At 53.3% G+C, this 19,596-nt stretch overlaps 1 protein-coding gene across 1 annotated transcript; it reads right to left on the bottom strand.

Moving 5' to 3' along the window:
* Positions 1-902: 902 nt before the first annotated feature.
* LRRC47 (leucine rich repeat containing 47) lies at positions 903-16,231 on the bottom strand. Its single transcript, XM_002750216.6, has 7 exons — positions 15,596-16,231; positions 8,050-8,511; positions 5,697-5,813; positions 4,913-5,028; positions 4,172-4,274; positions 3,213-3,302; positions 903-3,040 (listed from the first exon to the last, which is right to left on the bottom strand). Exons 1-7 carry the CDS (start codon positions 16,214-16,216, stop codon positions 2,792-2,794), a joined length of 1,758 nt encoding a protein of 585 aa, XP_002750262.1. The 5' UTR covers positions 16,217-16,231; the 3' UTR covers positions 903-2,791.
* Between the last annotated feature and the right edge of the window lie 3,365 nt (positions 16,232-19,596).

Consider the following 19,596-nt stretch of genomic DNA (forward strand, 5'->3'; position numbering starts at 1 on the left):
CTGTAGGGGAGTGGCAGAGGCAGTTTGGCTGCATGGGCCCCAGAAGACAGCACTCTGATCTGGGGTCTGGGGCTGGGCCTCTCCAAGAACTGGTACAGCCCAGGAGCCAGGTGAGGGCACAGGATGGGGATGGGGGTTGCCCGAGTTCTACAGCAAAGGAGGGAAAGTGGCCCCAGTGCTTCTGCCGCTTTTCCCGCACCAGTGATGTCCATGCACCCCACAAATGCTCTCCCCACCTTTCAGGGGCCAGCAGCAGATGGCACAGGCAGATCTGGCTGGCTGCGACTGGGCCCGCCCTGGCAGGGGCCCAGCATCTTCAGTCAGAGGCTCTGCCAGCAGCCGTGCCTGCCCCAGCAGGGGAGGCTGCAGGCAGATACCCATGGGCGCTCATTGGACCAGGCACTCATTACGCACAGCTGCTTCTCGGGTGCACCACTTGTCCCCTAAGTGGCCATGGTGAAGACAGCAGCTCTGGTCCCAGGACCCCCAGGGTCATGGACCTGGGCTGAGCTAGGCAGTATCCTTACGGCTCTGGAGAGTTGGGAGAGAGGGTAAGACAGGACCCTGCCTCCCTGAGACTCATAAACAGGAGAATCTGCTGGGGGTGTGTCTGAGTGCGCACCTGGGAGGTCCAGGCAGCCCGAGACCTCTGGGCCACCTTGTGCTCCAGGGAGGGGCCCAGCAAGGTGGGGCTGGTTCCCAGGACCCCTGATCAAGGGCACTGGCTTCCCTGTGATAGCTGCAGGTGCCTCGTGCTCCCTGCTGGCAGGATCTGAGCAGGGACAGCAGGCCCTCAGCCTCCCCATGTGGAAGCCACACTGTGCTAGAGAACTTTGTGACACTTGGATCAGCAGCCTCTGGCAATGCCCGTGGGAAAGGATCTGCTGGGCCAGGAGTGGAGCTGGTTTTTATTCAGTGCTTTTTATTAGCGAGTGGGGGGTAGGGTTAAGCAAACATCAGAGACCTCCCCTGCAAGTTAAATACATTTCCAGCACCTCACGCATCACAATCCGAATCAGGAAAGGGCACAGCACGTGGCAGCCTCGTCCACATCCACCCAGTGACAGATGTACTACACAGTGTGGCCACCAAGTCCCTGGGAGCCAAGATGGCAGCTCCAGCATCTCTCCCTCCTGGGCTGGGCCATGCAGAGAAAGGACAGCCTCTGCCCAGCAGCCCAAAATCACCTCTCAGAGCCACTGTTTGGGACCCCCAGCCCAGAGCTCCAGCAGACTCCTGGCCTGGGGAAGACTTGAGCCGCCTCAGACGTCCAGTAGTGCAGGTCCAGGCCAACTGTGGCATCTGCCTTGACTGTCCAGAGCAGCAGGAAATTAGATTTTGGGGGGACACAAGGCAAGGGGCCGTCTGACATGTCCAGCTGGCACTGAGTGTGGGCCTCATCCCCCCAGCCTGTCTGGAGTCCCCTCCCTCCCACAGTAGGCCAGACAGGAAGGCCTGGCAGTGACTAGACAAGTGGATCCGGTCTCAAGGCCACCTGGCCTGTGTCCTGCAAGCTCTGAAGAGCCACTCAGCTGTTTGTCTGCCCAGCACACAGGGCCCTGGGACTCTCTGGTTCTGATGAAAGAGGCTGTGGGGCTCTTGCAGATCCTCCCCCAAACTGCCAGTCATTTCTACAGACACAGAAACTGAGACACTGAACAGAAAAACGGTGTCATTCAGTAAAGCTGACGAGGCCGCTTCTCACATGGCAGCCAGACTGTAAGGCAGTAGGGTCCGTGAAAGATCGCAGTGGCTGGCCGGGTCCTCGTGACCCAAGCACACTGACTCCTGGGAGCAGTGTGCACGCACATGTGCCTGGACACACGTGAAGAGACACGGACATGGGGGTCTGACCTGGACATTCACAACAGAAACATCTACAAGAGAAGGCACCCAGGACCCACCCATCTGGTGCATAAACGAGGATTTCTGTCTCAAAAACCTAAGCGTCCTCCAGTTACTGCTATCGTCTGTCCCACAAAGCAATGCAACAGCATTATTAAGAGAAGCAGTTCTGCCAATTCTAAGGTCACATTAACACTTTCCCATAGATTGTGATCACTGCAAGCTGGAGAATCCAGTGTACTTGCATATCCCAAGCTGCACACCGGCATGACAGGGTTTAGCAGGCGCTGTTACAGCCAGTGATTGGGCTATTCAAGGAAATGCACGTCGGTCAGCTTCCCAAGTTTTCCAGGCTCCAGTTATAGTCATGAGTCACTTAGTGACACAAGCAACGTGTGCTCAGCTGCCGCTGCTATGCGATCAGACTTACGCCAGCCTTGATGGTGCATGTAGTTGGATTTGTATGAGTTTTTCATATGGAAAGCCAAGTGTCCCAGCAGCATGACTGAACATCAGTCACTTCCCCTACATGATCTACAAGGCCAATGTCAAGAACCACACACCACATTTCCAAACACACTCCACGAGAACATCGTGGGCCTGTCATGAAGTGCCCGTCCCTGACCCAAATGCTGTCACGTGGCGCAGGACTGTAGTGTCTTTTCTCTCAGAATCACCTGCCACATATCTACGTGATTCAGAACATTCCCAACAGTCAATTCTGACATTTGAATAATTCCATAAAAATATGTAAAATCAGGCCGGTCTTGTAACAACAATGTAGCATCACTTTACGACAGAATCATCTAGAAAAACAGAACAACGAATACATACATCTCTAAAAATGCTGAAGTGAAAATATAACGGATAATTCAGCATCGCCACATAGAAACCTCCGTGAAACAGACCAAATGAACGTGGACAGGCCAGACAGGGAGCCCTGGCATCAGCGCATGACAGTCACGTGGGCAGGGGCGGTGGCCAGGTCAGCCTTGGACGGGTACACCACCTTCAGGCTCCCCTCCAGGTCCACCACCCGGACCTGCTCCACCACCAGCGGGGAGGGTCCGTCCTTTGCAGCACTGGGACTCGTGCTGGGATCTGAAAGTTGTCCAGCGGCTGCATCAGCTTCGGTATCTGAGAGTGATCCTTCCTCTTTATTTTCCAAAGTGTTCTTGTTCATTTCTGCCATTTTCTACAAATGAAAAGTACCTTTTTAACCTGAAGATGAGAGGTGACCCAGGGAAGACATGCTGCTGTCAGCCAACGCGGTAAGCAAGAAAGGCAACCAGGACGGGTGGGCAGGCAAAGAGCAGAGCGCCGCCCCCACTGAGAAAGCTTCTCCAGAGGAGCCAGTGCGCACTCACCAGAATGAGGGCGTCCATGACATCCTTGCAGGTCTGCAGGCTGCTGGCACTTGTTACTTCCAAAAACAAATCCGAAGTCGTTTTCTTCACCTTAAAAGAAAGGATTTCAGAGATAGAGACCATCCTGGTCAACACAGGTGAAACCCTGTCTCTACTAAAAATACAAAAAATTAGCTGGGCATGGTGACGCGTGCCTGTAATCCCAGCTGCTCAGGAGGCTGAGGCAGAATTGCCTGAACCCAGGAGGCGGAGGTTGCGGTGAGCCGAGATGGCGCCATTGCACTCCAGCCTGGGTAACAAGAGCGAAACTCCGTCTCAAAAAAAAAAAAGAAAGGATTTCAGAAAAGAACCCTTATCAAATGTAGACATCAACAACTCAACATTTGTTCTCAAGAAAAGTCTACAAAACTGTGTGGCCAGGCACAGTGGCTCACACCTGTAAACCCAGCACTTTTTTGAGGTTGATGTGGGGGAATCCCTTGAGCTCAGGAGTTCAAGACCAGCCTGGGTAACATAGTGAGACCCCGTCTCTACAAAAGTAATACAAAATTTAGCCAGGTGTGGCAGCATGTGCCTGTGGTCCCTACTCAGGAGGCTGATGTGGGAGAACTGCTTGAGCCCAACAGTTTGAGGCTGCAGTGAGCCCTGATCTCGCCACTGCACACCAATTTTGGCAACAAAGCAAGACCTGTCTCCATCAATCAATCAAGCAGATGGTGCCACACACACCAAGCCCGCTCCTTTCCTACAGAGGTGAGGACCGCAGCTTGCAGCATCCTGGCCACCATGCAGCATCCAGCATGAACAGTGAGCTGCAGCTCTGAGAGGCCAGGGCCCTTCGCCCCTCTAGGCTTTGTTTTCTTCTGCACTAAGAGACTAGATGATGGAGCAGACACTTGTGTTAATGCTGCAGGGCACAGCCCACAAGACACACCATGCTCACATCCACGCCACCCTACCTTTGTCTTCTCACTGTTGGTTATTGGTGGAAAGGAAATCACATCACTGTCTGCATCCACAAGACACGGGTAATTTTCATTTCCATCAAGCAGGTGAAGATATCTGTGTGGAAAGAAAGACAAATGACAAGCCTAATTATAAAAGATGTACTTTGCAGGCTGTGGTGGCATGTGCCTGGGGGCCCAGCTACTCAGGAGGCTGAGACAGGAGAGTTGCAGGGGCCAAGAGGTTGGCTGTGGTGTGCGGAGCCAATGGATTGTCTACAGCAAGCCTGTCATCACTACGAGGAGCTCCTGGGGGCAGAGGACCACCAGGCTGCCCCAGGAGAAGTGAGCCAGCCCAGGCCAGAAACACAGCAGGACAGAAAGCTCCAGTGCTCATCAGTAGTGGGACTGCACCTACGATTAGCCACCTGGCTCCAGCCTAGGGGCTAGGCTGGCGTTTACGCCCTTTTCCTGATTGCTACTTTATATGCTGTCCTATCCCATGCCAGCGCCACCCACCTCCTGTGGAATGGCCAATCCCTCAGCTCCTAACACCTTCCCCTCCCTCACATCGGGGCCATCTAGATGAGAATGCTTTAATGAAATTTCCTTTGGAAAGAGATTTTCTTTTCTTTTTACCCCATAAGAAGGCAGGTTCTGGGAGCATTAGGTGGTTCCTGAGGAGCACAGACTAACCAGCAGAGGCCACACGCTGTGATCCCCGGTCGGTCCCACCTCCCAAGGTGTGCTACCTACCTGTGCAGGCCCGACACTGTCTGTCGCTTCTTCTGCTTCCGCTGCTCCTCGGCCTCCAGCTGCAGCTGCCGCACCAGGTCCTTGGCCTTCGCTTCTTTCCGCCCCAAGGGGATGATCTATCAGGCAGAAACCCACAAACTCCACTAGGGTCCCAGCCAAAGAACTCGTTCATCCTGTCGATTATGGCCTTAAGCCTCCACAAGCCCTCCCGACTCCTGCCCTCCTTCATCTCTACAACAGGCAGGGAGCTACAGGCGGGCTCCATCTGCTGCATCCCAGGGAGACCTGACGCCCAGACCCACCGATCCTGCCGAGGTGGGCCTTAGCCTTAAACCCAGCTCATGCACAGCTGTGTCTCCAGAGGTCTGCCATTCTCAGAAGGCCAACAGAGGAGAGAAAGGCTGAGCAGCTGGGACCTCGTGCCCTGCACAGAATTCAATAGCCCAGGGATGGCACCACGACGCAGCAACTCTCACTACTGCCAACCCCACGCGGAGGGTTTTACAATGAGAATAGAGACCAACATTTCTGATGAAAAGGTAGTGAGCAAGTGAAGGAAATTACTTTCCCACGACCGCTCCTCTGCCGAGTCCTCTCACAGCTGGGCACCGCTTCGAGAGTAACCGCAAATACAGCCTGTTTCATGATTTCATGTCTTTGCAAGAGCAGGCCGTGTTTGCGGTTCTACTGTAAAGAAACTGCTCGGGCTCCAGCTATCAGCACAGCGCCTTTCATGGACACCAAGGAGGCCCTGGAGCAGGCCTGGCAAAGGGGACGGCGGCACCTTGAGGTCCTGCGGGGGCCGGGCGCAGTACAGCAGGGGCCCTCGGACGGCTCGGAGCTCGTGGGTGGCAACAGTGGCGGCCGTCCTCTTCTCACAGAGATCTTCATGGAGCTTGGTCTATAACACAGGAGTAGCAGTGAGCAAGGCCTCCTGCGCCCCGAAGCCCAGCAAGGTATCCACACTTCACCCCCGGCCAGGCAGGCTGGGCACCGGGAAACCCTCCCAGTCCTCGGTCTTCACAACCCCACCACGCCTCTTTCCGAGATGGGGCACCCCTCCAGCTCTTCTCTGCCCGGCCAGCCAGGCACCCACTCTCTGGAATCACCATCAGGAAAACTATCTTAACCTGTCAAACAGCAGACCTTCTTCCTTCTCTAATTCTAGACACCATATTGAAGATTTCAAAGAACCCATTTTGAACTAAAATGTAAATAAAAGCCAAGTTTCAGGTTCTAAAGCCCTGGCTGAGGTGCCTGCTCACTTCCTTCCTCAACTGCGGGCAGAAAGACCCCACAGCGGTCACTCTCGGGCTGCCACACGCTAGCTCTGCCTCTACGGGGTGCATGGAACTTTCCCCTAGGCACAGATGTGACTTTTATTTTAAAAGTTGGTCAGATATCACAGAAAAACAACAAACTGGGAAGTTAGTTTTGCCAAAACCTAAAAATTCACAGAAGAATGTGCTGGCAAGAGTTGATAATGTTAATACTTTTTTTATTTTTTATTTTTTTGAGATGGAGTTTCTCTCTTTTTACACAGGCTGGAGTGCAATGGGTCGATCTCGGCTCACCACAACCTCCGCCTCCTGGGTTCAGGCAATTCTCCTGACTCAGCCTCCCGAGTAGCTGGGATTACAGGCACGCGCCACCACACCCAGCTAATTTTTTGTCTTTTTAGTAGAGACGGGGTTTCACCATATTGACCAGGATGGTCTTGATCTCTTGACCTCGTGATCCACCCGCCTTGGCCTCCCAAAGTGCTGGGATTACAGGCTTGAGCCACCGCGCCCGGCCAATACTATCTTACATGAAACCAAATGTATGACTTACTTTAGAAGTCAGAAAGCCCAACAAAATACCAGAACATCAAGGAACCCTGATTTTTTTTTTTGAGATGGAGTCTTGCTCTTGTCGCCCAAGCTGGAGTGCAGTGGCACAATCTCGACTCACTGCAACCTCCGCCTCCCAGGTTCAAGCAATTCTCCTGCCTCAGTCTCCCCAGTAGCTGGGATTACAGGCACCTGCCACCATGCCCACTAATTTTTGTATTTTTAATAGAGATGGGGTTTCACCATGTTGGCCAGGCTGGTCTTGAACTCCTGACCTCAGGTGATCCACCTGCCTCAGCCTCCCAAAGTGCTGGGATTACAGGCAGGAGCCATCGTGCCTGGATGGAATTCAAATGCAATCAAGCTATCCAAAAATTAGGACAGTCCGGGCAAGGTGGCTCACACCCATAATCTCAGCACTTTGGGAGGCTGAGTCAGGTGGATCACTTGAGGTCAGGAGTTCAAGACCAACCTGGCCAACGTGGTGAAACTCTATTAAAAATACAAAAAAAAATAACCAGATGTGATGGCAGACACCTGTAATCCCAGCTACTTGGGAGGCTGAGGCAGGAGAATCGCTTGAACCTGGGAGGCGGAGGCTGTAGTGAGCTTAGATGGCGCCACTGCACTCCATCCAGCCTGGGAGACAGTGCGACTCCTTAAAAAAAAAATTAGGATGGCCGGGCACGGTGGCTCACGCCTTTAATCCCAGCACTTTGGGAGGCCAAGGCGGGTGGATCACGAGGTCAAGAGATCGAGACCATCCTGGTCAACATGGTGAAACCCCGTCTCTACTAAAAATACAAAAAATTAGCTGGGCGTGGTGGCGCGTGCCCGTAATCCCAGCTACTCAAGAGGCTGGGGCAGGAGAATTGCCTGAACCCAGGAGGCAGAGGTTGCGGTGAGCTGAGATCGCGCCATTGCACTCCAGCCTGGGTAACAAGAGCAAAACTCCGTCTCAAAAAAAAAAGTTAGGATAAACCATTAATGCTCTATGTGGAGGAAGGATAGGGCCGGTGAGCAGGCCCAACCAGGCCAGGCCACAGGCATCTGTGAAGAGGCCATCTCCACGCTGGGGACGCCCACCTCTCAAAGGGCACTGAGGCCTCACCCCTTCCTCAGCAACACCTGGGCCAGAACCTATTCTACTCCCACTTAGGAGCTGAGGAAACTGAGGCACACAGACACCTGGCTAGGCCCCATACTCCACAGCTGCTCCTTCAGACACACTCACTCCAGGATGCGTCCCAGCTTACGGTGTCCCATACCCCTGTCCCCATCACCTGAGGACCCCACGGCACCCACCTGCAAGGTGAGGAAGCGCTTGAGCGCATTCCCTGGCTGCAGGTCCATGCCTCGTACCACGGCACCCACAATGTAGGGCCGCACGTCCCGGACCTCGGGGCTCACTCTGACTGTCAGAGGCGTGGGGTTCTCGGAGATGTGCAGGACCCTGAGCAGCAGCCGGCCGGTGTCTCCCACGTCCTGGTCCTCCCCATCGCCGCCCTCCCGCCTCTGCTTCCTCTCCCTCCTCTTCCTCCTGCTCTCCTCCTTCTCCGAGCCCTCAGCACGGCCCTTGCCCTTTCCACAACCACGGCCTCCGACGCGCAGGTACTCCAGGATGGACCTGGTCTGGCAGCCGCTGACCATCTTCTCTAGGCGCTTGTCCCTCAGCTTGTTCCCGCGGAAATTGATCTCCTTGAGCTTGGGGCAGTCCGCAAGCTCTGCAGGGATCTCGCTCAGCTGGTTGTTGGAGAGGTCCAACGTCTGCAAAGAGAAACAAGGACGCGTCAGAGCGCGACTCTGGGAAGAGCCCAAGGTCACGCTCCAGAGGCAGGGACAGCACTCCTCACTCACAAGGGCCACCACGAGCCTGTCTGCTGGGGCACATCCCAGGGGAGCCACAGTTATTCACCTCTGAGTCGCTTCCCCAGCTGTGCACCCCTGCCTCAAAGGCATCAGCCAAGGAGCCTCTCTGAAGGAAAGGCATCAGCCATGTTAACAGTGATCTCTGCAAAGGCTTCAGATTCAAACATGTCACCCTCTTTCAGTAACAACTACAGCAGATCAATCACCAGGTTAGAGAACAGAAAAGTGACAAGGGATGTCTGGCTATGAAATGTGAACTCATGCCAGGAACTCACCAGGACCACTCAGGTGAGAAGCAGGTTCCCAAAGTGGTGTTTTTAAAAAATTAAATGAGCTAAAAAGAAAATACAGCAAAATCTCTAAAAGCATTCTTCTTCCTCCTACCGAAGTACAAAGTTGCCAGCAACAGCGCACACAGTGTTCTCACGGTTCATGCCGCAGGAAGGAAAGGGTAAAGCTGACTTTAATGGCAATGGGTTCTCGGCCTTCATCTGACTCAGGACAGGTGCACTGAGGCCACCACTGTGTGCCACAGAGATAACCAGGAAGCCCCATGGCCCACCGGAAAACACTTTTTGTGATCGTAACTGATCAGACTTTGGCAAAACGTGCAGCTGACCTCACTGAAAGGATGGAAGGGACACAGCGGCACCTGACACACTCAGGATGTCTTTCCCAGGGTCTGGGCAGGGCAGGAAATGTGTGTGCAAGGGCAGCCACTTCCCCGAAGTAAGGTTGCTGCTGCGGGTTCAGGTAAAAGGGGCCCAGCTGCCTCAGCTCTCCTCCTTCCTGGCTGGGCAGCCTTGCCAGGCGGTGGGGCAGGTACTGGGAGCAAGTCCTTCTGTCCCTCCTCCAGGGCTGGAGGACTCTGCTCAGGATGCAAAACCTGACCCTTAGGGGTCTCTGGCAGCCTGGGTGCCAGCTCTGCCCCAGAGAGGAGGCAACAGCACAACAGCCCCCTGGAAGCCAGCAGTCACCCTTGGTCGGTGTGGCCAGTGAGTCCTAGCCACACTGGGTGTGGAGGAGACACGTGGGGCAGGACTTGACTGACCCTGAACAGAGACGGGAGGGGCTGATTACCCAGAGGACACCTTCTGCTTCACCTGGCATGGAGAGCAGGAGTGATGGAATTTCTCAAGCCCCAGGTTGTGAAGGAAATGAAAAAGGAACCTGCTGGAATCCTCCAGCTCAAGCAATCAAGCTGCTCAGAGGCAGGAAGGGAGGGATGGCTCAGAAATGGGGGAGGTGCTCAGAGGCGGGAAGGGTGGCGTGGTTCGGACACAGGAGAGTGCACTGGATGAGTTCCCACAGGGAGAGCAGAGACCCAGGGAAGAAGCGAACAACGTAACAGTAAAGCAGGAATGGCGTGTGTAAAGGGATCACACACCCTCCAGGAGAGAAGCAGCAGTCTAAGCAGCAGTGGCACCTGCTGGGGAAGTACGTGAGGCGGGGGCTGAGACCAACCCCAGCTGCTGAGCACCACCTGAGCCTCAGGTCCATCGTCTCTAACACAACTGCCACCATGGTGTTCTTCTCCAGGCAAGACAGGATGGGCAATGCCGGGCTGGGCTGGGGTGGACCGGTTGGATTGGTGGCTCCAGCCCAGACCTCCCTTCCAGTCCACATGGGACAGGAGCCACTCCCCCCTGGAATCCAGGTGGCCTTGCCAAGTACCAGGAGCGGTATCACCAATGCCGTCACCAGCCGGCAGCACAAGGAACAGCGTGGCCATGAGCCCAGGCTTCTAGGGCTCCTGGCCCCCGTCAGAGCCCTGGCTCCAGCATCAGAACCAGCCTGGACCACCAGCCCAGGGCACAGCCCACCTGGCAGAGACCACGGGAAGCTCTTGAGTTGAAAGGTCAGGGGAGCAGGCATCTGCGGCTCTGCTCTGTGGGTTTCTGCGCTGCCCTGATGGGATCTGGTCAAAAAGCTTGAGAGTTCCCCTGAAGTGAAACCTCCTTACTGCCTGCAAACACACAGAGGAGTATCTGCCTCTGCTGACAAAGAGCAAGCTCCTTAAGACCCAGGAGCAGCAGCAGAGGCAAAGGAGGCAGGTGGGGCCCCAGAGAAGCGACAGCCAGGTTCAGCTGCAGCCTGCAGGAGTCCCCTGTGGGTAACTCCCCATATAGGTATGGAGGAAGGAGAGCTAAGCAGAATCCTAGCAACATTAGTGAAGAATATCTCAGTTTATAGTGTTACTACTCAGTGATTTCCTTTTATATAATCCTTTATATAATCATATATTAGTTTACAGAATTAGGACTTGGAGAATATCTGTTTACAGTGTTACTATTTATTTCCTATATAGTCCTCTATATATAATCTTACGTTAGTTTGTAGAGCTGCAGCCCATGCTTCTGTTTCTTACCACTCAGTTATCTCCATATATACACACACACACATATATATATATATGAATGGTTTCCACATATATATATGGAAATAAGTGAGTGATAAGATATTCTTTAGGCATGATTTAAGGGAAAACAGTTATACCAGGACAAGAACCCATGTCCCAGGTGGCAGCGTTCAGTGTTGTAAAGATATCCGCTATATAGCAGGCTTGGGGCGAAAGCCACTCCTCCTGATAAAGGAGTAGTAGGACCTTGCTCCAGTTCTTGGTGAAGGCTGCCCTCGGACCAGCAATCCACCTTGGTGACTGTGAACTTTATCAGCCCTTGCTACTGTGCTGCTTGAAAAGCATCTTCCCATAGAACTCATTGGAAGCTGCCAGGAGGTGGCGGTAGGCCCTGACAGCTCTGTCATTGCTGTGTGACTTAAAGCATCCTCCTAAAAACCCTGTGGGGCCCTCAGCCCTATATCCCCGAAAGGATGACGGCAGGCACTGGGAGAACAGTCTTCCTTCCAGGCAAAGACCACCAAAAACAGGGCATCTGAGCAGCTCAGGACCTGCCTGGAGGCGCTGTGGGGAGTGGGGCGACAGGAAGGGAAGGTAGAAGGAGAGCGAGAAGGAGGGCAAGAGAGTCACCATTTGGGGTGAGGTGCAAAGCTGCAGACGTGGGGGAGTCCTTGTCAGAAAAGTAAGGCCCCACTTACAAGGTCACATGCTGGCCCCTCCGCCCATCACTGGGCACCCAGTGGCTGCCTCAGCAGGATATGAAGCCAGAGGTTTCACACACAAAGGGTGGGATGAGGGTAACATCAGTTTTCAATTGTGCAACGGAGCAAGCAGACAGGATGAGAGATGCACACTGGCTTTGGGGAGGACAGTGACATGAGGTGGCTGGGGGAAGAACTGCTGTCACCTGTCCCCCAGAGCTGGTACTCTTCTACAGGAAACACAACCCCCACGGTGGCCAAGCTGATGGCAGCAATGTAAGGCCTGTGTGACTCTGGCCTGACACATGGGCTGCCTTCCAGGCCCATGCCTTTTGCAGGGGACCTGCAACCAGGGAAGGACCCTTCCTATCTTCATGGCGGGGAAGGGTGACATCAACCAAGCCGACGAGAAGCGCCAGCCCAAGGGAGCCCCACTCCCTGCGGCAGCCACTGAGAAACTCAGAAGCTGGGGAGAGTGCTTGGCTTCAGGAGGGCTCACGTTGAGGCTGAACTCCCCTGTGCAGCTTGACCTCAGGAGGGGAGTGGCTCTGTGCTGTTATTCTGGCGGCCCCTGAAGAGCCAGTCCTCCCAGTGAGCCGGAGCCGGGCTTGCACCTAGTTAACCACGGAGCACAGGAAAGAGGCAGGAGGCAAGTTCAGGTGGAAGCCTCAAGAAGGGCTGGCAGCTGCTGCTTTTGTGCCGAGGAGCCCTGAGCCCTGCGGAAGAAGGGGAGGGAGAGGTCCCGAGATGACATTCGGAGAAGCCACCCACCCCTGGCAGCCCAGCCCTGAGCCCACGCCAGCTGAGCGCAGCCACACGAGTGACCAACAGCAAGAGCTGCACTGTCTACTGTCCCGAAGAGCCAGCCCAGAGGGCAGGGCCGCTGGTGCTTTAAGCCTCGTGGTTTCAGAGTCAAGCAGTCACGATGACCAGCCCCTCCTCCCCATCTCTCTCCCTCTTCTTGTACTGCATTACCCTCCTGTCTTCTTACCAAGGAGCAGAGCCTTCAAAGAGGCAGAGCAGCAGCCCATGCTTCTGTTTCTTTCTTCTCTTTCCTTCCCCCCCTTCTCTTTCTCTCTCCTCCTTCATTCTCTCTCTCCTTTCTTTGTCACCCAGGCTGGAATGCAGTGGGTTCAAGCGACTGCCCCACCTCAGCCTTCTGAGTAGCTGGGACTACAGGTGCACACCACCACACCCAGCTAATTTGTGTATTTTTTGCAGAGACAGGTTTTCGCCATGTTGTCCAGGCTGGCCTCAAACTCCTAGGCTCAAGTGACCTGCCCGCCTTAGCCTCCTGAAGGGCTGGGATGCCAGGCATGAGCCACTGCGCCCAGCCTGCCTTCTGTTTCTGAGCTCTGTTTTCTTGTTTTCTACACTGCCCTGTCTCCCCACAGCACCAGGAGGGACATCAAATGCACTTGCCTTTGTGTGCAAAACTCCAGTGTGTGTAGCTACATTGCTGGGCACAGTTCTGGTAGCCATTCCTCAGAAAGACCCCCAAAAAGACATCTGAGTCCAACAAGGGATTCCAACAGTGCTTGCATGACCCTCCTGAGAGCCGCTGGAAGCCTCAAACTGATGAACAGAACGGCCCAGGGGAAAGAGAAGCTGGCCACCTCTTTTGGCATTTAGAAAACAAGACAGTCTTTGACTTGAATGACATCGTTTTGGGCACCATAAAGAGTACTTCTTTACTGGGCAGGTGCTACAGAGAGCTGCATGCAACACATCTTAAGAACCTGAATACTGAAAAGACTTCTATGAATTTGAAGAGAAATACTGAAACTGACTGGACACTTACATGATGTAAAGCACGATGTGAAGATACACATCTAGGACATCAACATTCTGGAAAACCAAAAGTATCTGTCAGGTGGGAAGGTGGGAGGAGACAGCGTTATACTGAACATCACACCTTAGTCCTACAGGGATGCCTTCTGCCCCAAGGACCAAGGAAAGTACCAATGAAACCATCTTTGCAAAAACTAAGTGAGAAATGTACAGTAGTGAAAGAGATCTGATCTAACCAATCTCCATCTTTATCCTTGAAATTACTTTTTTTTTTGAGATGGAATTTTGCTCTTATTGCCCAGGTTAGAGTGCAATGGCGCAATCTCAGCTCACCACAACCTCGACCTCCCGAGTTCACGTGATTCTTCTGCCTCAGCCTCCAGACCACGTCCAGCTAATTTTGTATTTTTTGTAGACAGTGTTTCTCCATGTTGGTCAGGATGGTCTCAAACTCCCAACCTCAGGTGATCCGCCCGCCTCAGCTTCCCAAAGTGCTGGGATTACAGGTGTGAGCCACCACACCTTGCCCTTCAAACTACCTTTAATTATTCTTGGGCTTGGGCCCAGCTAACCTTGGGAGACATTTACAGTTTAAATAATAGCCCTTCCCTAAAATTTAGGGAATTAACTCCCTTTGTAAAGCTAAGTCAACCAAGCCAGGACAGAAGAGCCTGAATTCTGCTAAGGCATAGTCATAAATGACAACCAACCATTATTCTGGAGGTCATAAGACATGCGACTTCCCCAGTTATTCCTGCAGATAACATATCTCTGCTGTACATTGGCCTTCTGAAATGTCTTTTCAGGTTTTTGCATGTCTGAGCAATGGCTCTACGTGAAACCAAAAAGAGCTCCTGTGGCCCTACCCAGAGGTGACTCAGCAGGAGGACCATTTCCCACACCCCATGACTGCACCCCAACCAATCAGCAGCAAGCACCCACTGCCGAGTCGCCCTCCCATACCCCCAACTATCCTTGAAAAACCTCCAAATTTTGGGGGAAGCTGACTGAATAATAAACCAGTCTCCTCTTCAGCTGGCTCTACATGCGTAAAACTTTCCTGCAATCCCCGCCTTGATAAATCAGCTCTATCTGGGCAGTGGCAAAAAGAATCCAGTGGTCAGAGACAGGGTTTCACCACGTTAGCCAGGCTGGTCTTGACCTCAAGTCATCCACCCACTTCAGCTTCCCAAAGTGCTGGAATTACAGGCATGAGTCACCGCACCCGGCCAGGGTTTGTCTTTATATAGGTATGTGACTTGTGAAAATGAGTTGTAATGTCTTGAGTAATTGCTACAGCAAATAGGTAAGCTGCTAAAGTGAATGTCTGCATAATTCAAAGATGAAAAATGGAGGAAGAAATGCAGGGCTGCCTTAAGGATGAAACCAAGAGAAGACGCAGGGAGCATCTGGCTGGATTGAGGTCGCAGTTCCGCCACATGGCTTCCCTCGTATCTTTTAGGCAACAGATTTAATAGGCACCCGTTATAGGCCAAGTATTATCCTGGGGCCTGGGGATGCAAGACTAATTAGTAAACAGACCCTAAAACATACAGTCTGTAGAAAAACCCAAGTTCCTTGCTGCTTACTCTGGGCAGGCCCTTTGGCTTTCTGTACAACAGGAACGACCACCCCTACCTTGGAAAGCTGCTATTGGGATGACGTGAAATATGTAGCATTCGAGATCACAGCATGTGGCATTATGCAAAATCCAGGGTGCTTCCTTTCCCACAAGGCTCACTCTCAAGTCACTTCACAGATATTAGATACAAAAAAAACAAAACAAAACAAAAAAAAAAACCAGGTCTCTCTACCCTTGACCTATGGGAGAAACCAAGTTGCTAAAAATCACAAAAGAGCGTGCCACATGTAAAATTCCAGTTAACAGAATTCGGGGGAGTTCAGAGGCCACCTAGTATGTTGGTGTGGTCAGGAGGAGGGGGAGTTGGGAGGCAGGGACTGCTTCCCAGGGGTGATGCCCCCTCAGCTGGCTCCTTTCAGCCTTGTAGTAATTCCCTGGGCCCAGCGTCTCGCGGGGCGTCACTAGGAAGGGCTCGGCCCCGAGGGAGGTTCCTTCTCCAGGGCTACTCCAAGGCCCCATCCCGCCCCGCCCGGGCAGCCCCCCGCTGACCTTGAGCGAGGCCAGGTGGGCGATGTCGGGGCTGAGTTCTCGGAGGCAGTTGTCAGCAGCCGCCAGTTCGCTGAGCAGGGGCAGCGCACCGGGGCGAAAGAGCTCGGCGGGGAAGGAGTCAAGGCAATTCCCTGTGAGGTTGAGGCTCTGCAAGCGCGGGGCGCAACGCGCCAGGTCGGCGGGCAGCTCGCGCAGCCGGTTGCCGCTGAGGTTGAGGCTCTGCAGCTGCGGGAGGCCCGGCGGCTCGGCGGGGCCCAGGCCATGGCCCGGCGGCAGCGCCTCCAGCGCGTTGCCGGATAGGTCGAGCACCCGAAGGGCAGGCAGCGGCCCAAGCTCGGGGCTCAGGCCGGGCCCCAGCGCGTTGCGCCGGAGCACGAGGCTGTGCAGCTGAGGCAGGCCCTGGGCCAGGCCTGGCCCCGGCGCGCGCAGGCTCCCGCAGCCGCTCACTTCCAGGTAGTGCAGCAGCGGCAGAGTGAAGAGCCGCGGCGGCAGCTGCCCACCCGCCGCCCGCACTCGCTCCTCCAGCCCAGGCCCTGTCAGCAGCAGCTCCCGCCGTCGCTCCCGCTCAGCCAGCTCCAGCTCTGGCCAGGACTCAGACACCACCACCGCCGCCGCCGCCATGGCGCCTCCTCTGCTGGCAGGCACCCACCTACCACGGTGCTTCCGGGGCAGAGAGCGCAACATCCGGTCTACGCCGGAAAAGTCCATAGAGAAGCCGCCTGGCTGCTAGAGTGCCGCCGCGCGTGCCGTAGAGGAGAGGGGGCGGTCTCTCCTTCGTGGAGCCGCGGAGGGGCTGGCAAGTGGCCGGCTGTCCTCGCGGGTGGGGGTGAGGGTGGGGTTGTGAACCCAAAAGCATCTCAGACAGGACTCAAAGAAATGTAGAAAGTTTATTTTGCCAAGGCTAAGGACACGCCAGTGTCACAGCCCTAGGAGGTCCTGACGACAGTGCTCCGGGAAGTTGAGGTGCATCTTCGTTTTGTACATTTTAGGGAGGCATGAGCTGTCAATCAACACGTGCAAAGTGTACCTTGGTTCAGTCCAGAAAGGCAGGACAGTTCCAGGAGATGGCATACAGGTCACAGGCAGAGAAGAGACCGAAGGTTGCATTCTTTTGAGTCTCTGATCAGCCTTTCACTGAATACACAATTTATCATGTCTGTGAGACGCTGGTAGAGGAATAGTTTCTTATGCTTTAGTCTGGCTCACTGAATCTGCATTTCTACATCAGCAATAGAGCAAAGGAAGCAATCAGATATGCATTTGTCCAGGTGAGCAGAGGGATGACTTTGAGTTCAGTCCTTTGTCCAGCACCTGTGAAGGAAGCTATCAGTTTGCACTGCCAGGGTGAAATTCAGCAGAACTCTTTTCGGTAAAGATCTTGAGGCCCACAGGGAATTTCCCTGTGGGCAAATTGTGAGGGAGGTGTGTAGCTTTAAAAACATTTATTTGGCCGGGAGCTGTGGCTCAAGCCTGTAATCCCAGCACTTTGGGAGGCCGAGGCGGGTGGATCACGATGTCAAGAGATCGAGACCATCCTGGTCAACATGGTGAAACCCCGTCTCTACTAAAAATACAAAAAATTAGCTGGGCATGGTGGCGCGTGCCTGTAATCCCAGCTACTCAGGAGGCTGAGGCAGGAGAATTGCCTGAACCCAGGAGGCGGAGGTTGCAGTGAGCCGAGATCGTGCCATTGCACTCCAGCCTGGGTAACAAGAGCGAAACTCTGTCTCAAAAAAAAAAAAATTATTTGTACCTATCTTATTTAGGAATAAGATGGGAGGCAGGTTTGCCTGAAGCAGTTCCCAGCTTGGCTTTGTCCTTTGACTTAGTGATTGTGGGATTTTGAGATTTATTTTCCTTTCCTAGGATGGGGTGTGGGTGTACAGAGGAGCCAGAGTCTGTGCTCCACTGTGCCCCAGCCAGCTTAATTCCTGCACTTTTGAGTGAAGTGTGGTATAAACCAAAACCAACATCCCTTTTTTTTTTCTTGAGACAGTCTCGCTCTGTCGCCCAAGCTGCAGTGCAGTGATGCCATCTTGGCTCACAGCAACCTCCACCTCCTGGGTTCAAGCAATTCTGCCTCTGTCTCCCACTGGGACTATAGGTGCATGCCACCATGTCTGGCTAATTTTTGTATTTTTAGTAGAGACAGGGTTTCACCATGTGGGCCAGGCTGGTCTCAAACACCTGACGTCAGGTGATTTGGCTGTGACAGCCTCCTAAAGTGCTGGGATTACAGGCATGAGCCATTGCACCTGGCCCCAACATTTTTATTTATATATTTATTGAGACAGGGTCTTGCTCTATTACCCAGTCTGGAGTGCAGTGGTGCCAACTGTGCTCATCTCAGTCTCAACTTCCCTGGCTCCAGTGATCCTCCCACCTCAGCCTCCCAAGTAGCTGATACCACAGGCATGCACTGCCATGCCTGGCTAAGCTTTGTATTTTTTGTAAAGCTTGGGTTTTGCCATGTTGCCCAGGCTGTTCTCAAACCCCTGAGCTCAAGCAATCCACCTGCCTCAGACTCCCAAATTGCTAGGATTACAGATATGAGTCATCACACCTGGCCAACAAATAAAATTCTGAGCCCCACAACCATCTGAATGGACCCCTCCTCTGGGCCAAAGGCATTCCCTAGTTAACCTGAAAAACTAGTTCAGGGGCCGGGCACGGTGGCTCACGCCTGTAATCCCAACACTTTGGGAGGCCAAGGCAGGCGGATCATGAGACCAGACTGGCCAACATGATGAAACCTCATCTCTACTAAAGATAGAAAAAATGAGCCAAGTGTGGTGGTGGACGCCTGTAACCTCAGCTACTCAGGAGGCTGAAGCAACATAATGACTTGAAGCGGGGAGGCAAAGTTTGCAGTGAGTCAATATCATGCCATTGCACTCCAGCCTGGGTGACAGGGCAACACTCCATCTCAAAAACAAAAACAAAAAAACTGGTTTAGGTCATGATGGGAAAGGTCAGATGTAGGGGGTGGGGTTGGACATGCCTCATTATACTGTCCTCCCTTTGGAAATTCAGGCCCACTTGACCATCATGACCGTCAACACAGACCTTAAGACTGACAAAGCCAGGCCGAGTGAGGTGGCTGACGCCTGTAATCCCAACACTTTGGGAGGCCAAGGTAGGCAGATCACTTGAGGTCAGGAGTTCAAGACCAGTGTGGCCAACATGGTGAAACCCCAACTCTACTAAAAATACAAAACTTAGCCAGGCATGGTGGCGGGTGCCTGTAATCCAAGCTACTTGGGAGGCTGAGGCAGGAGAATTACTTAAACCCAAGAGGTGGAGGTTGCAGTGAGCCGAGATTGTGCCAATATACTGCAGCCTGGGTGACAGAGCAAGACTCCGTCTCCAAAAAAAGAAAAAAGACTGACAAAGCTGACTCTTTGTAGCAATGATACCAAATTCCAGCCTGCCTCTAGTAGAGTATTACATGACAGATAAAGACCCTGAATGAAATTGAAGTATTTTACCCCAAATTATATTTCTTTGCCATATCTTAAAATAGTCCTGCAAGGCTGTTGTGGGGGAAATCTGCATTCTGAAGACAGTCTCCTTGCTTTGCTGGGCCTTTTTCCGGATCCAGGAGAGAACCAACTCTGATCAAAAAACATTTACAGGCCAGGTGCGATGGCTGACTCCTGTAATACCAGCACTTTGGGATGCTGAGGCGGGCAGATCACCTGAGGTCAGGAGTTTAAGAACAGCCCTGGCCTCATCTCTACTAAAAATACAAAAATGAGCCAGGCTTGGTGGCGGGTGCCTATAATCCCAGCTACTTGGAGGCTGAGGCAGGAAAATCACTTCAACCCAGGAGACAGAGGTTGTAGTGAGCTGAGATTGCGCCATTGCACTCCAGCCTGGGTGACAAAGGGAGATTCCATCTAAAAAAAAAAAAGGAGAGAGAGAGAGAGAGAGAGAGAGAGAGAGAGAGAGAGAGAGATTCCAGAGTCTAATTTTGAAGCAAACCAGGCACAGAGTCCCAG

Source organism: Callithrix jacchus, chromosome 7, assembly GCF_049354715.1.
Source record: "Callithrix jacchus isolate 240 chromosome 7, calJac240_pri, whole genome shotgun sequence".
Taxonomy (NCBI): domain Eukaryota; kingdom Metazoa; phylum Chordata; class Mammalia; order Primates; family Cebidae; genus Callithrix; species Callithrix jacchus.